Here is a 21,082-nt window from a genome sequence, read left to right on the forward strand (position 1 = left end):
GCTCTGATACCAACTTGTAACACCCACGATGCGGCTATATCTTCCACATGTCGAAGCACGACTTAGAGGCATAACCGCATTGTGGTTTTGTTGCAAGAAGGGTCATCTTCACACAATCCCATGTAATGAATAAGAATGGGATAAAGAGTTGGCTTACAATCGCCACTTCACACAATAAACATAAATAAATCATATATCATTCAGAGTACACACATAGTCCGACTACGGACGAAGCCAAAAGAAAAGAAGATAACCCAACTGCTAGATCCCTGATCGTCCCAACTGGGCTCCATTACTGATCAACAAGAAACAAAACATAGCAACAACTAAGATCTTCGTTGAGCTCCCATTTGAGCTCGGTTGCATCACCTGTACTGGTATCATCGGCACTTGTAACTGTTGTGATAGTATCTGGTGAGTCACGAGGACTCAGCAATCTCAAAACCCGCGAGATCGAGACTATTTAAGCTTATGGGTAGGAAGTGGTAATGAGGTGGAGTTGCAGCAAGCACTAAGCAAATATGGTGGCTAACATACGCAAATAAGAGCGAGAAGAGAGCAAATGGAACGGTCGTGAACTAGCAATGATCAAGAAGTGATCCTGAACTCCTACTTGCGTCAAACATAACCCAAAACCGTGTTCACTTCCCGGACTCCGCCGAAAAGAGACCATCATGGCTACACACGCTGTTGATGCATTTTAGAGAGGTCAAGTGTCAAGTTATCTACAACCGGACATTAACAAATTCCCATCTGCCTCATAACCGCGGGCACGGCTTTCGAAAGATAATATACCCTGCAGGGGTGTCCCAACTTAGCTCATCACAAGCTCTCACGGTCAACGAAGGATATACCTTCTCCTGGGAAGACCCGATCAGCCTCGGAATCCCGGTTCACAAAATATTTCGACAATGGTAAAACAAGACTAGCAAAGCCGCCCGATGTGCCGACAAATCCCGATAGGAGCTGCACATATCTCGTTCTCAGGGCACACCGGATGAGACATCCTACGAGTAAAACCAGACCTCAAGTTTCCCCGAGGTGGCCCTGCAGTCTACTCAGTTTGGACCAACACTCGAAGGAGCACTGGCCCGGGGGGGGGGGGGGGGGGGGGTTAAAATAAAGATGACCCTTGAGTCTGCAGAACCCAAGGGAAAAAGGCTTAGGTGGCAAATGGTAAAACCAAGGTTGGGCCTTGCTGGAGGAGTTTTATTCAAAGCGAACTGTCAAGGGGGTCCCATAAATCACCCAACCGCGTAAGGAACGCAACATCCGGGAACATAACACCGGTATGACGGAAACTAGGGCGGCAAGAGTGGAACAAAATACCAGGCATAAGGCCGAGTCTTCCACCCTTTACCAAGTATATAGATGCATTAATTAAATAAGAGATATTGTGATATCCCAACATAATCCTGTACATCATGGAGCAATCTTCAACTTCACCTGCAACTAACAATGCTATAAGAGGGGCTGAGCAAAGCGGTAACATAGCCAAGCAACGGTTTGCTAGGAAGGGTGAAAAGGTTAGAGGCTGACATGGCAATATGGGAGGCATGGTAAACAAGTGATAGGTAGCGCAGCACAGCGATAGAACGGAGCAACTAGCAAGCAAAGATAGAAGTGATATCAAGGGTAATGGTCATCTTGCCTGAAATCCTGCAAGGAAGAAGAACGAGTCCATGAAGAAGAAAAATGAACGTAGTCGAACAAATCCTCACAACTCCGGAACGAAACTGAAGCTAACGAGAGAAGCAAACCGGAAAGAAGCAAACAACATGGTAAACACACAAGCATAAACATGGCATGATGCACAATCAAGTATGATGCATGTCCAGTTTAATGAGGCATGGCATGGCAATATGCAAAAACAACACTACAAGTTAAGTGGAGCTCAATATGCAACGAGTTGCATATTGACGGAACACCACAACAATTATTTAGTTCTCTCTCATTTAGGTACAACAATATTAAATGTTATTAAACATGGCAAGGGGTGAAGCATAATTAAACTACCTAGCTAGGCAATTTAAATGAGGCCGGAAGCAAGAAACAACAATTCTTGAAAAACCCCATATGTCATTTAGCAATTTAATGCAAACACAATTTTAAGCATTTAAATGTTGTTATCATGATGCGGATGACATGCACAAGTTTTATGCAAGTTTGTGAAAAAGTGGACATGAGCATGTTGATACGAGGCATTTGTCGCCATGGCGGAAGGAAAAAGGTGCCACGGCGGCGAAACAAAAATGGTGCCACGACAACATATCCGAAAATGATGCCACAGCAACATATTCAAAAATGATGCCACGGCAACATATCCGAAAATGATGCCACGGCAACATATCGGTTCCGGTAGCTCACGGAGATACCGATGCAAAAGGAGGCGTGACGTGAGCGAGTCATGCAAGATGGTGGGGTGCTCCCGACTACCGGGTTCCCACGGGACGGTGGCATGGCTTGCAGCGAACGTGCAAGGAACAATTCGGACACGGTCCAAACATAGGGTGCATCTCATACAACACACATTCATACACGGGCGGCCGTCATCTCGGGATTATACCTTTGAAGCGTGCGTTTTTGGAGCGGTTCGAGTCGGAGCGAAGTAGGGGAAGTAGATGTTCTCGTGGCGGTCGTAGAGGAAGTAGTTGTACACGTTCGTCTTGGAGAGGTACTTGATGAATCCAACATCTTTGGGGCGACGGTAGTGGTTCACGGACGTCGTGGAAGTAGTGGAAGTAGTTGTACACGGCGACGGTAGTTGTACACGTTCGTAGGCGTTCGAGTCATCGGTAGAGGAACTTGGCGGACCATGTAGTCGAACTAGGCGCATCCGAAGGGGTACTTGACGAAATCCACATCGAATGTAGTCGTGCACGTCATAGTCGAACTCAAGGCGGTCTTGACGGGATCCAAGAAAGAACATCACAAAAAGGCTTCGGTTGACAGTGTTCAAAAGGGATAGAACGAACTGGCAGCATGCGCCGGCAGTAGGGTTTGCGGACATGGGGGCTTCAGGCGGCGATGGAGGGCCGCCGGAGTTGGCCGACGGGAAGGTGCAGAGGCTTGGTACGGGCAGAGCAGAGGAGGCGAGGCGGACATGGCGCGTGGAAGGAGGCCGAGCGCTGCGGGCGCGCGAACACGGAGAAGAGGAGGCGGGGCGCGGATGAGCTCGTGCTCGAGTGCCTGAAGACGATGGCGCGGCGGCGGAGAAGCGGGTCGTGGCGGCCGGACCAGGAGTCGAGGCAGCGCAGCTCCTGCTCGGCATGGAGGACGACGGCTACGGGCGCCATGGTGGGATCGCGGTGGAGGCAGGGAAGGAGCCGCGCGAGGGAGGATGTCGAGGCCAGCAGCGACAGAGCTTGGTGGCGGGGACCTGAAGCATGGTTCCGACAGCGCCAAGAACAGTGAAGTCGGGTGGATCCGGTCGGCCGGCGCCGGATCCGAGCAATCGGCAGTGTGAACGGAGCTCGGGGCGGAGGAGCTTGGGCGCGGGATGATGGCCTGGTGGCGTTTCTGAGGAGCAGGAGAAGGGGAGGCGAAGGCGCGGGGAGCACCTTCTTGGAGCGATGCGGGCGTGCGTGAGGGAAGGAGGAGGGATCGAGCGAGTGAGGGGATCAGGCACGATGCGGGATCGGGAAGAGGGACGCTCGCGCGAAGGGTTCTGGCGGCGCGAGGGGAGAAGGGGTCGGGCGCTGCGTGTGCGGGCTAGGGTTAGGAGGGGGTTTAAGTGGGCTGGGCTAGCTGCACGAATGGGCCTTGGGCCGGCTTAGGTGGAGAAAGAAGTGGCCAGAGGCCTGGCTGGCTCTCTCTCTCCCTCATATTCTTTAGCAGAAAAGAATTAGAGAGAAGAAAAGAAGAGAGGGTTAGGGAAAGAATTTGGACATGGGGATTATTTTCCCGAACTCACAAAAATACACTTGTTCCAAGAAAATAGGAAGAGGCATGATTGAAAGATGTAAATTCAAACTCATTTGAATTTATTTCAAATGGGTTTAAACTAGGACTTGATAAAAGGAAGGTCCAAAAATGTTCGGATTTTTTTGTGGAGCTCCGGAAAATGGCAAAAGAATTATTGGCAAGGTTAGAGAGCCAAAACTTGAAGAAGAAAAGGCCAAGGGATTTAATATGCAAGTGGGTTCATGGGTGATTCCAAAACAATGGAATATTTTATAATATCTCCCTAAATATCGGGAGGGTATGTTATAAAGAGAAGTCACCCTTCCCTCGATTTAAATGGATCAAAGATCCATACAATTTATTTAGTTGAGTTTTAAAAATTAATGATATGATGGCATGATGACATGATGCAATGCAAGACATGACATGATGAATGCACAAACAAAACAAATCACACGACAAAACTCGGAGTAGCTGGAAGTCTTCTGAAGCGTCGGTCTCGGGGCGTTACAGCTTGTTTCTTATGAGCGGGATTTTTTTTGCAGAGAAGTAGAAAATTATATCCCGGGGACTACGCACATAACCAGGAGCAAGAGAATTAAACGATATTTTAGCATCACCCTTTAATGAGAAAGTAAACAATTTAAGAATATAGTAATAGCACATTTTTTCCTCATGAGTAAATAGGGTGGCTATATCATTTAGCTTAGTAAGATGTGCCAGAACAGTTTCAGATTCATAGCCATAGAAAGGATCAGATTCAATCAAAGAGATTAACTCGGGATCGATAGACAATTCACAATCCTTATCAGTAACACAGATAGGTGAAGTAGCAAAAGTAGGGTCATATTTCATTCTCGTGTTCAAAGACTTTTATTTCAACTTAGCTAACAGTTTCTTAAGATCGTATCTATCATTGCAAGCACTAGTAGTTTCTTCATCCATAACATAACCCTCAGGTACAACAGGCAATTCATATCTAGGGGGAGAATCTTCATCATCACTTTTATTAATATCATCAGTTTCAATAATTTCATTCTCTCTAACCCTAGCAAGTTGGTCATCAAGAAATTCACCTAATGGCACATTATTATCAAGCAGAGAAATAGTATCATCATAAGCATCATGCATAGAAGAAGTGGCATCATTAATAACATGCAACATATCATAATCAATAGCAGGTGCAGGTGTCACAAGTTTACCTAAAACAGTAGGTGAATCAAGTGCAGAGCTAGATGGCAGTTTCTTACCTCCCATCATAGTTGACGGAAAAATCTTGGTTCTTTGATCTTTAAAATTCCTCATAGTGATCAACAGATATAAATCCGAACTGACTCAAAGAATAGAGCTATGCTCCCCGGCAACAGCGCCAGAAAAATGTCTTGATAACCCGCAAGCATAGGGGATCGCAGCAGTTTTCGAGGGTAGAGTATTCAACCCAAATTTATTGATTCGACACAAGGGGAGCCAGAGAATATTCTCAAGTATGAGCAGCTGAGTTGTTAATTCAACCACACCCGAAAGACTTAATATTTGCAGCAAAGTATTTAGTAGCAGAGTAGTATGGAAATAATGGTAACGGTGGCAAAAGTAACAATAGCAGTTTTGTAGCAATCGTAACAGTGGCAACGGAGAAGTAACTTAGCAAAGATCAATATGTGAAAAGCTCGTAGGAAATGGATCGATGATGGATAATTATGTCGGATGCAATTCATCATGCAACAGTTATAACATAGGGTGACATAGAACTAGCTCTAGTTCATCAATGTAATGTAGGCATGTATTCTGAATATAATCATACGTGCTTATGGAAAAGAACTTGCATGACATCTTTTGTCCTACCCTCCCGTGGCAGTGGGGTCCTATTGGAAACTAAGGGATATTAAGGCCTCCTTTTAATAGAATACTAGACCAAAGCATTAGCACTTAGTGAATACATGAACTCCTCAAACTACGGTCAACATCGAGAAGTGTCCCGACTATTGTCACTCCGGGGTTTGCCGGATCATAACACGTAGTAGGTGACTATAACTTGCAAGATAGGATCAAGAACTCACATATATTCATGAAAACATAATAGGTTCAGATATGAAATCATGGCACCCGAGCCCTAGTGACAAGCATTAAGCATGGAAAAGTCATAGCAACATCAATCTTAGAACATAATGGATACCAGGGATCAAACCCTAACAAAACTAACTCGTTTACATGGTAAATCTCATCCAACCCATCACCGTCCAGCAAGCCTATGATGGGATTACTCACACACGGCGGTGAGCATCATGAAATTGGTGATGGAGGATGGTTGATGATGATGATGGCGATGGATTCCCCTCTCCGGAGCCCCGAACGGACTCCAGATCGGCCCTCCCAAGGAAGAATAGGGCTTGGCGGCGGCTTCGTATCATAAAACGCGATGAATCCTTCTCTCTGATTTTTTCCTCCCCGAACATGAATATATAGAGTTGGAGTTGAGGTCGGTGGAGGTCCAGGGGACCCACGAGGCAGGGAAGCGCGCCCCAGGGGGGTGGGCATGCCCTACACCCTCGTGGACGGGGTGTGGGCCCCCCTCTATTGATTCTTTCACCAATATTTTTTTATTAATCCCAAAACGTGACTCCGTGGAGTTTCAGGTCATTCCGCGAACTTTTATTTCTACACAAAAATGACACCATGGCAATTATGCTGAAAACAACGTTAGTCCGGGTTAGTTCCATTCAAATCATGCAAGTTAGAGTCCAAAACAAGGACAAAAGTGTTTGGAAAAGTAGATACGTTAGAGATGTATCACTTCACCCTGTCAAACGCCTCACATCCTTAACTATCTTGGGTGCTCGAATATGCTCAATGGCCTCGATCTTATCTGGGTTGGCCTTGATCCTGCGGTGTGACATAAAGAAACCAAGCAGCTTGCCCGAGGGAACACCAAACACACACTTCTCCGGGTTTAGCTTCAAATTGATCTTGCGCAAATTAGCAAATGTCTCTTCCAAATCCTAGATGAGGGTTGATCTGTCTTTGGTCTTGACCACAATGTCATCCATATAAGCTTCGATGTTCCTGTGCAATTGTGGCTCGAAACCAATTTGGACTGCTCTTGCAAAAGTGGACCCGACACTCTTCAACCCGAAAGGCACGCGCATAAAGCAGTATGTGCCACATGGGGTGATGAATGAGGTCTTTTCCTCATCTTCCTTTGACATGAATATCTGATGGTACCCAAAATATTGCTTGGGAGTCCTTGAATATTATCTTGGGTTGCCTCGGGCATCCCCAAGCTTAGACTCTTGCCACTCCTTATTCCTTCATCCATCATGATCTCACTCAAAACTTGAAAACTTCAACACACAAAACTCAACAAAAACCGTCATGAGATCCATTAGTATAACAAGCAAATCACCACTTTAGGTACTTATCTTAGGTACTTCACCATGGCTTATACCCTCGATACAATCCATAGATTCATCAAAATAAGCCAACAAGGCAACGAAAACAGAATATGTCAAAAATAGAGTAGTCTGTAATGATTCGAACAACGACCATACTTTCTTAACTCCAAAAATTCTAAAAAATTAGGAAACCGTGGGACATTTGTATATTAATCATGCATAAAAAATTCAAAATTTTACCACGCTCCGGTAAATCTCAACAATTCTGCTACTGGGCGCAAAAGTTTCTGTTTTTCCACGTAATCAAAGCAACTATCATCCAAATCATCCCAAAGTCTTTACTTGGCACAAACACTAATTTAAACACAAAAACACAACCATAACAGTAGCATAATTGTGTGCGCACCAAAAAACAGGAAAAGAACAAGAAAAAATAAGATAACTATTGGATTGTCTCCCAACAAGCGTTATTGTTTTCCGCCCCTAGCTATGCGTAACACATAGTTTCAAGTGTTGTCATCTTTCTTCTTCCCATCTAGAGATGTGTTTTTATCAGGAGATTTTTCAAAAACAATATGGAACACTTCATCAATTGAAATTTTAGCATTATTAAGCTAATTATCCTCAAATCCTTCTTGGTTCCATTTTACAATCCAGGAATACTGTTTATTAGTACCATTGAAAACTTGTTTGATTATGTTTAGAGGGACTTCCTTTTTGGTATTCTCATCAAAAGCATGATCATTGTGAAATAAATATCTCAACAAGTAATCTTCATTTTATAAGATCTCATCTATCACCGGCTTTTCATTTTTCATATTGTAAAAATCGAAGATCTCTCTAGCTTCTCGCACTATATAATCAAATTCATTCATGAGGACAAGGGTAGCTATCTTTTTAGCCTTATTATTGTTTATAACTGGCAACTCATAAAACAATCTTTTCAAAGTAGGATAGGTGTGAATAAATCTTCTCTCAAGTTTAGGAACTAGTGTAGAAATGGCTTTGGCATAATCTTTTTGTTCTTTTAAGAATAGGAATATCATCACAAACCAAAGTTCCTGTGCAATTAAAGAATTCTTTGATAACACTTTTTCCTATGATATTCCCATGCCTCATCACAAAAGTTTTAACATCCAAATTTGTAGGAATTTCAACTTTAGGAGTTTTACCATCCTCACTTTTCTCAACAACAAAATCAGCCATGATAACAACTTCAAGCAAGCAAACAAGCAAAAGGAAAATTGGAAATTATTATTGTGTTTTTGTGAAAATATTTTAGAAGTGGGGGAGATGAAAACAAGAGGCAAATGGAAAATAATGTAAATAGAAGGAGATGAAAGTTTATGTGATGGTACTTGATAAATGTACATGATGTCTCCCCGGCAACGGCGCCAGAAATTCTTCCTGCTACTTGTGAGTTGCATTAGGATTTCCTCGAAGAGAAAGGGATGGTGCAGTACAGTAGAGATAAGTATTTCCCTCAGTTAAGAACCAAGGTTATCAATCCTACACATAAAATAACAAATACTTGCACCCAACACAAACAAGGGGTTGTTAATCCCTTGGCGGTTAATTGCAAGGATCAAATCTCATAGTGATAAATAGATAATCACAAACACAAAATAAAAATAAAGGTAACTAAATTGGCAAGGTATTTTTGGATTTTTATATATGGTTAAAATAGACCCCGAGGCCATAGTTTTGACCATAGTTTTCACTAGGAGCTTCTCTCTTGAACATAGCGTACGGGTGGGTAAACAAATTACTGTTGGACAATTGATAGAAAAGCGAATAATCTTGACGATATCCAAGGTAATGATCATTTATATAGGCATCACGTCCGAGACAAGTGGACCGACTCCTGCCTGCATCTACTACTATTACTCCACACATCGACCGCTATCCAGCATGCATCTAGACTATTAAGCTCATAAAGAACGGAGTAACGCCTTAAGCAAGATGACATGATGTAGACAAAGTAAACTCAATCGGTATGAATAAACCCCATAGTTTTACTCTTAATGGAAAAATACAAATATGTGTCTTGTCCCCTTCTGTCGCTGGGATATAGATCACCGCAAGATGAAACCCATCACAAAGCACATCTCCCATTGCAAGATAAATCAATCAAGTTGGCCAAACCAAATCAATAGATCGGAGAGAAATACAAAGCTATATAATTATGTATAAAAGAGTTCAGAGAAGACTCAAATAATATCCATGGATAATGTGATCATAAACTCACAATTCATCAGATCGCAGCAAACACACCATAAAAAAGGATTACATCGAATAGATCTCCAAGAACATCGAGGAGAACATTGTATTGAAGATCAAAGAGAGAGAAGAAGTCATCTAGCTACTAGCTATGGACCCGTAGGTGTGTGGTAAACTACTCACACATCATTGGAAGGGCAACAAGATTGATGTAGAGACCCTCTGTGGTCGATTTCCCCTCCGACAGAGTGCCGAAAAAGACCTCTAGATGAGATCTCACGAGAACAGAAATTTGTAGCGGCAAAAAAGTATTTCGGGTGGCTCTCTGATGTGTGGGGAATATTTGAGAATTTATAGAGGCAAAATTAGGTCAAGAGGTGCCACGAGGGGCCCACAAGCCTGGGGGGCGCGCCTCCCTGGGGAGCCCCTCCCGAGCTTGTCGCTCCTCGTGTCTCGTCAGGTCTTCTCCCGAACCTTCTAGGGTCCCATTTAGTCCAGAAAAAATTAATCCAAAGTTTTTTCTCCATTTGGACTCTGTTTGATATTGATTTCCTGAAGAACCAAAAACAAGCAAAAAATAGCAACTGGGCACTCGACACTAGGTTAATAGGTTAGTCCCAAAAAATGATATATATATATATATATAATTGCATACTAAACATCCAAGATTGATACTATAATAGCATGAAACAATAAAAAATTATAGACACGTTGGAGACGTATCATCCACCTTCCCGTCTTGCTAATCAATCATATTGGAAACATCATCCACAAGCTTGGTATACTCATTGCACAGTTTCTCATTCTCCTAAGCTTGCCTAACTGTTTCTCAAATGCCTGCTTGTCAGTGACCTTCCACAATTTTGCTCATGAAACATTTCCCCACAACTTTGATACACAATTCTGAAGAATAACATGCCAAAGCTTGTCAATCCACTCAAGAACACCATAGTTCGCACCTCCACCCTCCAATTGCAACTGCATAATTACATAACAATTGACAATGCCTAACTGACAACAAACACATAACACATTGTTAACATGAACATGACTGCAGCTATTCATAAACATATTAGTAAAGGGTCTCATAATAATGCATCACATTCAAAACATATCACTAATGGGCTCAAACATATCACATTCAAAACATATCACTGAAACATGTTCAGACATATTCCGTTACATTTGCTACCGAATGCATGGGTTCAGAAAAAGCATAGATTTTTTTGAAAAGGAGAATGACCCTTTATTAATTATTCACAAAGACCTTACAAAGTAATACATCAGTAAGTCTAAAGCCACCGTCTCGACAATATCTGCCGCTACTCCTATCCACTTGATGAAGGTGTGCTGAAAATCCGAGCCGAATACCAAACAAACTTCGCACCAAAGCCTAACATCTAAAGTCGGAGGCTCCAACCAAGACACAATGTCGGGTCTGGGTCACACACCGGTCTGGCGCCCTCTCAGAGGCGCCCGCCGCCGTCTTCCACATATCCATCTTCAGATCATGAACTGACGCATGAACCTTGCCAGGCTTGCCGTCGACGCCACCACGACGCCAGACAACGCCTTCCTCCTGCGCGAGTCTGTCAACCCACATCGGACGCCGAGACTCCACTGCGCCATGCCGCCAAGATCCGCCGTCATTGATGCGGAAGATGAAACCCCGCTCCGCCTCTGGGCCCTTCCAAACAGCACCTGCTCCAAACCGATGCCCTCGGAAGGGAGAATAGCACCATAGTTTCCATCATCATCCGATCTAGGAGACCCAGATCCAGAGTTTCCCTCGAAGCAGATGCCCCCTGGAGGAAGAGGGGCACGCCAACTGCAGCTGCCCACGAACCCAAGCCGTGCCCACCACCACTTAGCTCTCACGACAGCGCCTTCAAGAAGGACACGACACCATGAGCACCGTCGCCGCCCTAGGGTTTTCACTAGAGAGACTGTGGAATGGGAAAAGGTGCAGCGAACCCGAACGACGTCTCCAGGAAGAGAAACGGCACCCTCGGGTGTCGTCGCCGTCGCGGCTGGCAGGAGTCAACCAGAGAATTATCCCAATCCGAATCCTCACCTCCTGCTCCGCCCCATCCGGTGACCGGCAAGCATCGCGACCATGTCCGTTAAGACGGAGTGAACGAACCAAGGATTGTAGGAGCAAGCATCTCAACGCCGTTGGCCACCGAGGCAACAAACCATGGCACCAACCCACCGGTGGATCGCCGGCCACCCGACCCGATCCTCGGCAGCCCACCCGCCCCGCCACGCCATTGAACAGGGAGGCCATCTTAGGGGCCACCGCCGCCTCGGATCCAAGGCCCTCCGCCCTAGATCGGGAGGAGCAACACCAACATTGCCACCACGGCCGCCTTTGGGACATCGGACGGCCGCCTCACCGTCGTAGTCCAGATCTGGTCCGTCATGAACCAGATCGGTGCCGCTGCAGTCCAGATCGGGGTCACACCCTCGGGCCAAGGCGCCCCGTGTCACCCTATGGCCCGCGAGAGGAAGGAGTGCCTCCGCCGCCGCCGTTGCACGCGCGGGCTATGCCCAACGATGTAATTCTTAGATCTGGTGCTAAATTGAAAGGAAATGTTGCAACCTATGATTTGAGATTTTTGATGTAATGTCCGTGCGCACGTGTCCCTACTGGCGGGCCACCTCTATCAGAATACGAGTTAAAATGTTAACAACGTGAGGTTTTTTTTTTTTGAAATAGCCACCATATTTTTTGTAGTTATCAGTGACAAACAAAATCTAATAACTTCTTAGAACCCTAACCGAAAAAGTGGTAGTTTTATGCTATTCACTAAACTTTTATATGATGGAATAGCTTAATCTGACGGGTGCGGCATTGTGGGTTCATTTTCAGTACTTCACCGTTCCAAAAAAGGCGCATGAGTATTGAGTAGCCGTTACATCTATCTTGCAAGCTAAGTCACACCTAGCCGGTAAAACAGAGCACATGTAGCATAGTTGCGCTCCATGATGATACATAATAATGGCGTGGCGCACGGGGTCTTGTATTTGATAATTGCCATGTGCTTACCGAAAGTCTACAACATCTTATAATTATTATAATCTCGTCCCGTCGTCGTACCATCACCCTAGTGAAACATGACACTGCATGTATGTTCAGAGTACCTTTTGGCTTCTGCCAAGATGTTCAGACCCGAGTGCATCGGCTCAACCTTAATCAGCCCAAGATGTTCAGAGCGCCATCGTTTTCTTCTACTGGTACTCGCTCCGTGAAAAAATATAAGAGTGTTTAGACTTCACTACTTGATTTGAAGTGGGAGACTAGCTTGGCTCTCATGCATTATTAATCCATCCATGCATGCATACACAATTACAAACTGCGGCTCGTGTACTCATCACCTTGGTCCGACTCACACTCTCACTCACTCACTGCCATAGCAAGCTACGAAGTGCTAACCATCATGGACATTTGTCATAATGCCAACCCCGGCACTTGATGAAATCCTGCCTGTCAAGCCAGTTTGTCATCTCGTACTGTACTAGCCTTTCTTCGCCCTTTATTTCCCCATTTTCCCGCGAAAGTTAGCCGCAACCCGCTGCGGACTATCATTTCGCGTGCCGTCGGAGAGTCCAAACCTCGACCCCTTTTGCTCCTACATAAACGGTCACAGATTCACAGTTCGACAGGCAGCAGAGCAAGCGAATTTCGCGCGCTTAATTGGATCCTGAGTGAATGAGAGCGCGCAGCTGAAAAGGAGGCAGCTGTGGTTGATCGAGCACGTCGTCATGGCACCAGCCGTCGGCGCGGAGGAGCAGGACGTGCCGCTCTTCCACCCCTCCCCGTGTGCCTACTACGTGCAGAGCCCCTCCGCGGCGTCGCACACCCTCAGCCACCCGGCGTCCGAGTCCACGGCGCTCATCCTCTCCCCGTTCCCCGAGGCCGCCTACGCCGCCCCGCGCCGCAGCGACGCCGCCGGCGCCGGCCGCCACGAGCACGACCAGGAGGCCTCCCGCCTCGCCCTGTCCCGCTACTCCTCCTCCCGCGGCTCCAACAACTCCTTCCTCACCGACAAGAAGCCCAGCGGCGGCGGCGGCAGGGGGGCGCGGCAGGTGCTGAGGGTGGTCTCCGGGCGGTCCTCCTCCGACGGCGACGGCGACGGCGCTGACCAGAGGAGCGGGGCGTGGAGGTACGTGAAGCTGGACCCGGAGGCGCCATGCTGCTGCATCGCGTTCCAGGTGGCGTGGAGGGTGGCCGTCAGCGTGGCGATCGCGCTGCTCGTCTTCGTCGTCGTCACCAAGCCCGCGCACCCCGGCGTCTCCTTCAAGGTGGGCAAGGTGGAGCGGTTCAGCCTCGGGGAAGGGCTCGACGGCTCCGGCGTGATCACCAGCTTCCTCAACTGCAACTGCTCCGTGGAGATGGCCGTGGAGAACCACTCCAAGGTCTTCAGCCTGCACCTCCTCCCTCCGCTGCTCGACATGTCCTTTGGCCACTTCACCTTCGCAACCTCACAGCAGGTACGCATGCATCACCATGTAGTACGTGCATTGCAGCGACACACCCGCCTAGTAGTCTGCTTATCACCTTGCGTGATCGACGCAGGGAGAGGGGCCGCACGTCGTCGTCGGGCCGCGAGCCGCTACGACGGTGAGGCTCTTCGTGGCGGCGCAGGAGAAGCCGATGTACGCGGCGGGGCGCGGCATGCAGGACCTGCTCGAGTCCGGCAAGGGCGTGCCGGTCGCCATCACGGTGCGGTCGCAGTCTCGGTACCGCGTGGTGGGGAGCCTGGTCCGGCTCACGTACCGCCACGACTCCCAGTGCGTGCTGTACCTCAGGAGGAGATCGCCGCAGCGGGACAACGCCCTCGCCGCCGCCGGCACCTCCACATGCTCCGCGGCAACTTTATAAATCATACTACTCATTTTTTGGCTACTTTGTACTGTAGTACATGTACATCTCGAATTCTCAATCGAGGATTTCATTTGCCGCTTCACGAGAGACGTTGCAGTTCAGTTTTTACGTGTGGAATTGGAAACGGATGTGATTATATATAGATTAATTTTACTTGTGCAAATTGTCTACTGAGTAATATGAAAGTATGATCTGAAATTTGAGCAAAAATTTCCAAAAAAAAGTGGAAGATGCTCGTCCCATGGACACAAGCGTTTAAGCACTCGATGGTAGCCGAAGTGCCAGAGTAGGCAGTTCGCGCTCGATCGCGCGCTGCCATGAATGGCCCGCTCGTCGGGAGACGTGGTGCGGTGGACGAAGCGCATCTCGGCGCTGGCGAGGGGCGGGCGCGCGGCGGAGGCCGTGGCGGAGTTCTCCAGGATGGACGCGGCGCCGAACGCGCTCACGCTGGCGAGCGTCCTCCCGGCGTGCGCCAGGCTGCGGAGCCTCGGCCTGGGGCGGGCCATCCACGGGTTCTGGCTCCGGCGAGGGGGCGGGCCCGGCGCGAACCCGATCGTGGACAACGCCGTGCTGGACGTGTACGCCAAGTGCGGGGCTCTCCGCAGCGCTCGCCGCGTGTTCGACGGAATGCCCGAGCGGGACGTCTTCGCCTGGACCGCGATGGCGTGGGGCCTCGCGAGGAGCGGCAGCCCGCAGGACGCCGTCGCGATGTTCAGGGCGATGTTGTCCGACGGCGGCGAGGTCGCCCGCCTGAACGAGGCCACCTTGGTCAGCGTCCTGCACGCCGTGGCGTCCACCGGCGCTCTGGCATGCGGCAAGCTGCTGCACTCATACGCGCTGAAGCGAGGGCTCGCCGGCGAGCAGGTCGTCGCCAACGCGCTGGTCGACGCCTACGCCAAGTGCGGCGAGGCGCGGCTGGCGTTCGAGGTGTTCGACCTTCTCCAGGACAAGGACCTGGTCTCCTGGGCCACCGTCATGAGGGCCATGGCCGTGCACGGCCGGTGCAGGGAGGCGCTGCAGCTCTTCTCCATGATGCTGCGCCAAGGTGTTCGACCGGACGGCGCCGTGTTCCTGTCGTTGCTCTATGCCTGCTGCCATGCCGGGCAGGTGGACCAGACGCTGCACCTCTTGGGCGCCATGGGAAGGATCTACGGGATCGTGCCGCAGAGGGAGCACTACACGTGCGTGCTCGATGCCTGCGGCCGGTCCGGGCGGCTCGACGGAGTTGGAGAAATCTTTAGGCGAATGCCCGTGGAATGCGATCAGCAGGCGCTTGGAGCTTACTGCTCCCATGCAAGTGCGAGCAAGGCAAACGGCGTTGTTGCCGGCGAGCGGTTCCTCTGGAAGAGGTTTCTCGCCGGAGAAGTGGCCGCCGGACGGGACACGTACGTGCTCATGTCCAAGTCGCTCGCTGACGCAGGGCGATGGGACGACGTTTGTTCTGTCAGGGAGAGGGCTGCTGCAACAAGGATCGACGAGACTGCTGCTTGCACTTGGATTCAAGTGTAGCATGATTGCTCGCATCACTGCTGCAACAAGGTGAAAGTTCTACCTTGCATGAGATCCTATAGGCACGATCTTGATGTAAGAATCTATTTTTAGATAAAGAAATGAACAGTGCAAAGCTATCGAAAAATGGTCTGTCTAGGACACATCTAGATGTGATATAGTTATGTCACATATGTCACATCTAAGCAGATGTTCACTCTGTTTGTGTTTTTTTTTTGTCCTAGTTTTTTTGTTTCTTGTTGCTACATTATTATTTGTGGGAGCTTAGATGTGACATCCTTAAAAAATATCTAGATGTGAATTAGACAAACTGATCGAAAAATTCCTTGTAAGTTGAAATATGTACCGGGGAAAAAAATAACCCAAGCAAAATACGTTACAAGCAAGTAATGGCTGACTAGTAGTGTGAAAATTTGATGCTCATCTGGCATAAGTACAACTGAACGGTTTAGGCTCGTGAGACCCATACATCACTCTGAGGCGCTAGTTACATTGCCGATTTCAAAAATAGCAGAGGTAATATATACTCTGATGCCACATATATCTATGAAGTATGAATTACTCCTGTTCTAGAACTCTAAATCAAATAATATCAGGGGATAGCTATTTGAGCGTTTGTATGTAATTAGTGCACTTTACATGCCTTGTTTCCACCATCCATTTATACAACTTGGAGTGGTGGGGAGAGGAACATGTGTTAACGAAACATATAAAGCTTTTATATATAGATAAATTTTGTTTCTACCACAGCCATCCCCGTAAAATTGAACACTAGCTTGATGGTGCCATCGACTAATATACAAGCCGGATGTACCAACACATCAACCAACTCCACTTAAGCACCTATATAGAAACTTAGCTTGCAACCAGGAAAATGGTGTAGCATCACCATAAGTGCTGTTGCATCACCAAAGAAGCCAACTGTGCTATTAGACCCTAAAAATTACAAAGAGGGGATAACATTAGTGACACACTTATGGACCAGATAAAAAAAGAGGACCAGAAACACATTATTGTCGTTGGTAACTAAGTATTATCACTTACTTCCCACTACCACTAATTGTTGGCTCTCAACAAAATGAGAAACCAACACCTCAGGATAGTTGCATTTTCCATAGAAAAAAAAATTAAATAAAAGGAACACTGGCAATGAGATAAAAACCTAAGGAAATCATCACATTTGGCAAATCACGATAGCATGCACCAAATGACATTCCATAGAGCACCAATTTTATCCAACTAGATACACATGACTATGCTTTGACAAATTGAGAATAGACAGGTATAAGGAAACTTCAATCATCGAAGAACATTGTTCCTCTATATCAGAAGTTGACCCCAAAGCAGAGATGCTAAGTGATATGGTGAAAGTCTTTGTACGTCCTCTGATCACAAAATGAATGCACCACAACATCAGCGCATCCATTTTTAAATAACAGCACAACATTTCAACATGCAGAGTGTACCAACATTGAGTGAACCAATGCAGTCTTTTTAAACTAATCGGTAATCTAGTTCAAAAAAGGATAAAATTCTTTAGTCTACAACATAATCAGAGTATCAAACTTGAATCTCTTGTGTTCATCGCTTCATTGCATTTAACAATCATGTATATGAGGAAGAAGCTTGTCCAACATCGTTTGAGATGATTTGCACATAATACAGCACTGCATAGCGGACGGTTAAAGCGTGCTGATAGTGTCAAGAGAGATCGGGGTAGACCAAACTTGACATGGCAGGAGTGCGTAAAGAGAAATCTGAAGGACTGAAATATCAGCAAAGAACTAGCCATGGACAGGGGGAAGTTAGCTATCCACGTGCCAGAGCCATGAGCTGGTATCGAGATCTTATGGGTTTCAGCTCTAGCCTACCCCAACTTGTTTGGGACTAAAGTCTTAGTTGTTATTGTTGTTGTTGTTGTTGTTGTTGTTGTTGTTGTTGTATATGAGGAAGAAGCTCATCATGATAAGGACCAAAACGATGAGAATGCAATGAACCTTTGTGTTACCTTTACAACGTTGCAAAATGGAGAAGCGTCTTCCTTCTTCTTGTTGGGCCCAAGTCGTATTGTAATTCATCCAATATCCATATTAAGTTGTCAATTCTGGCAGCTGGTCTCAACTTATTTTAACATTGGTTTCATTTCTATGAAATGGAACCGGGGAGCTGATCCCTGATGATCTAAGGAAAATCTGGCATTAACAGCTTGGTCCCTCAAATGCTTTGTCTGCTGCAACAACCTTTTTGTTTCCACTTCCTGATTCAAACTCCAAAATAACCAAAATGAATTTCATAAAAAAGGAATTATTTCATCAAATATTTCGATAGAATACTACTTTTGCATCAATATTTGAACTTTGAATGTCTTATTCCTCTACCCTTAGTATTGATAAAGTGATAAAATCTATTTGACATTGACCAGATAAAACTTTAGCACAAGATGATTCAAAGAACTATGTATCTTCGTCTTAGTTTGGAGATTCATACAGCTTACTGAGAGCTCGGACTATTAACACAGGAAGCAAGATTTTTCTTACCAGCTTAATTTCATACTTGACGAACAAGTGCATCACCCGAATATACTTTCCATTTCCGTGTTTAATCATTACAGGCAATATGCAACGGAGAGGCAATTTGAACCATTTTGGTGGGCATCACTGGTTGAAAAAAAATCAACTTAAGAGTTTGAAGAGGCAGTGGAGCACATCAAAATACTAAATATCTATTTTAGGAGTCAAAACTAGATCACTTTTGGCACAACTTCAACATTATTGCATAACAAATTTCCTTCTGGAGGAAACCAAAACAAAATAAGAAGTGCAATCTCTAATTACATCTATAAACAATCTCTTTCACCAAAATGCAGAAGGGGGTCACAATAACAGACAACACAATGATGAACTATGAATTCGTACACGGGATTGTCCTCGTTGGAAGGAACCATAACATGAAGCACAAATCCGTACCTTTATGCCCAATATTTTCTCTAGAACACATTTGAGGTTGATCATCTTGTCCAGGTCTAACTAGCTGGGGTGCTCGTAAAATCAGGCACTTCTCCCCTGAAAAACTAGCTGGGATTAACATCGCATAAAGAAGGTGAAATTAAACCATGGCATAATTTTAGGTGCGCACTGACCTGATGAAAGATAGAGAGATTGCTGGTGTGTGAAGGAAGAGAGAACCAGCACCGAAAGGTGATTTGCATGATTATGCTAACTCAGACTCTCATTTCAGGTACTCAATCAGTCAATCTTGAGATTATCATCTAATTCCTAGACTGGTCAGTATAAGAGAAACTTCATTGATATTCTCACGCTTGTAGTAGCCTTCCCAGCATAATACCCTAACTAACGGGATGAAGATGCAAGTATCTAGCTCAAATCCTCTACAGCGTATTTCATCAAGTAGGTTGAGCACCTTTGTATATCTTACTCCTTTGACCAACCGGTTGTTCAGGTGAACAACATGATCAGGCACCGACCCATCTCTCAAAGATGCAAGAGAGTTTATTGCCTCGACAAATTTTCGATCTTTACATAAGCAATCAATCAATGTAGCATTAGTAAAGTTGTTTGGAGAAATTTGCCTACTGCACATATTGATGTAAGTTAGCTTGACTCCACGTAAATCCCCAGCATTGTAGAATCCATGAATCAAAGTATTGAAAGCCACAACATCATATCCAATCCACTCATTATCTATTAGACACTTTGCCAGCCGGAATTTCCCAACTCCACAGAGGCCACGTATTGCAATTGTAAAACTAAACATATCTGGCCCAATGCCCTTTTTCAACAGATCAACCAGCAGCTTGAAGACTCTTGCAAAATCACCGGCATCACAGAGCCTACCCATCAAAGTGTTATAGCAGAACACATCAGCATGCCAGCCTAATTCTTCACAGTGTTCCAGCAAGCAGACTGCCTCCGAAAACTTTGAGTCTCGGCACAAGCAATCAAATAGAATACTCAGTGTCTCAACAGTTGGCGAGAGCCCTCTGCTGCGCATTTTATCTACTTGATGACATGCCTCATCCAAGAACCTCATCCTGCACAGAGCAGACATGTAAATATTGTAGGTGACAGCATTGGGCGTCCACCCCTTCTCTTCACTTCTTTCTAATATCCTCTCCACCTTATGAAATTCCCTGATGCCGCAAAGCCCCTCAATAAGCACGCTGTAGGATACGACATCTGGGGGGCAGCCGGCATCGACCATGGCATCGAATAACCTCTCTGCTTCGAGAATCTTACCCTGCTCGCAGTATCCATGTAGAATCGCGGTGTAGGAGCGGACAGTGGGGCGGACTCCTCCATCCATCATGTGGTCAAGGATGCCCCAGGCCTCCTCCAGCCGCCCGGAGTCGCAGAGCATGGAAATGTAGCAGTTGTACACGGCGGCATCAGGTGAGCAGCTGGCGGAGGTCATCGCAAGGAAAATGTGGTGTATAGAGTCGAGCGAGCCATCATGGCACTTGAGCAGTGCGGTGAAGGCAGACGCGGTGGGCGTGAGGCCGGAGACGAGCAGAGAGGAGAAGGCGGCGCGCGCGGCGCGGGGGCGGCCGGAGGCGGCGAGGGAGGATATGAGGGTGGTGAAGAGGGGCGCGGTGGGGGGGAAGGGGAGGGAGCGGAAGAGGCGGAGCACCTCGTCTGAGCGGCCGGCGCGGGAGTAGGCGGACATGAGAGCATTGTAGGCGGCGGGGGTGCGGGCTGCAGGAACCGATCCTGCGGGCGGCGACGGGGAGGGGTTGGCGGAGAAGGAGGCGAGGGCGGAGAGGAAGGAGGAGAGCTTGCGGTCGTCGAGGCAGCGGCGGGGGAAGGTGGGGCGGAAGGGCATAGGGGGCGCCGGCGGCGGGCGGAGAGGTGTGGTCGGGTCGCCAGGGTTTTAGTAGGGTTTTGGGCCATTTTGCTGGTTTTGGTTTTGGAGGGAAAGAACAGACTGGGCCATTCGCGCGTTGGGCCGGCCTGGCCTCCTAGTGGATAGCTGGGTTTCGGCTTGAATTGAGTTTGTTTTTCGTAGTGTAGCCATTTTTCTGTCGGGAAATACTTCAAAGAGGCCCGGTCCATTCCAAACATCTGAGAAAGCCTGCTCGCAACATGTTGGACTCATGGGCGGAACATAGGCGTTTTTTCTTTTGCATTTGTTTTTCTTACTAGAGTGAAAATACATT

General features: G+C 46.9%; 3 protein-coding genes across 4 annotated transcripts; 2 read left to right on the forward strand and 1 right to left on the reverse strand.

The window, feature by feature from the left end:
* Positions 1–13,161: 13,161 nt before the first annotated feature.
* LOC123092960 (uncharacterized) lies at positions 13,162–14,563 on the forward strand. The gene is made up of 2 exons (XM_044514826.1): positions 13,162–14,006; positions 14,092–14,563. The coding sequence occupies exons 1-2, from the start codon at positions 13,278–13,280 to the stop codon at positions 14,395–14,397; spliced, it is 1,035 nt and encodes a 344-aa protein (XP_044370761.1). The 5' UTR covers positions 13,162–13,277; the 3' UTR covers positions 14,398–14,563.
* Positions 14,564–14,663: 100 nt separating this feature from the next.
* LOC123092959 (putative pentatricopeptide repeat-containing protein At3g05240) lies at positions 14,664–16,119 on the forward strand. Its single transcript, XM_044514825.1, has one exon. The coding sequence runs from the start codon at positions 14,722–14,724 to the stop codon at positions 15,907–15,909; it is 1,188 nt and encodes a 395-aa protein (XP_044370760.1). The 5' UTR covers positions 14,664–14,721; the 3' UTR covers positions 15,910–16,119.
* A 150-nt stretch (positions 16,120–16,269) lies between these two features.
* LOC123092958 (pentatricopeptide repeat-containing protein At1g09900) lies at positions 16,270–20,784 on the reverse strand. Of its 2 annotated transcripts, XM_044514823.1 has the most exons (5): positions 19,049–20,784; positions 18,876–18,971; positions 18,447–18,566; positions 17,918–18,166; positions 16,270–16,845 (listed from the first exon to the last, which is right to left on the reverse strand). In XM_044514823.1, the coding sequence occupies exon 1, from the start codon at positions 20,746–20,748 to the stop codon at positions 19,174–19,176; it is 1,575 nt and encodes a 524-aa protein (XP_044370758.1). In that variant the 5' UTR covers positions 20,749–20,784; the 3' UTR covers positions 16,270–16,845; positions 17,918–18,166; positions 18,447–18,566; positions 18,876–18,971; positions 19,049–19,173. The 2 variants fall into 2 exon arrangements, with proteins under 2 accessions (XP_044370758.1, XP_044370759.1); XM_044514824.1 differs by lacking the exon at positions 18,447–18,566.
* Positions 20,785–21,082: the final 298 nt, after the last annotated feature.

The sequence above is a fragment of the Triticum aestivum genome, chromosome 4B, assembly GCF_018294505.1.
Source record: "Triticum aestivum cultivar Chinese Spring chromosome 4B, IWGSC CS RefSeq v2.1, whole genome shotgun sequence".
Lineage (NCBI taxonomy): Eukaryota > Viridiplantae > Streptophyta > Magnoliopsida > Poales > Poaceae > Triticum > Triticum aestivum.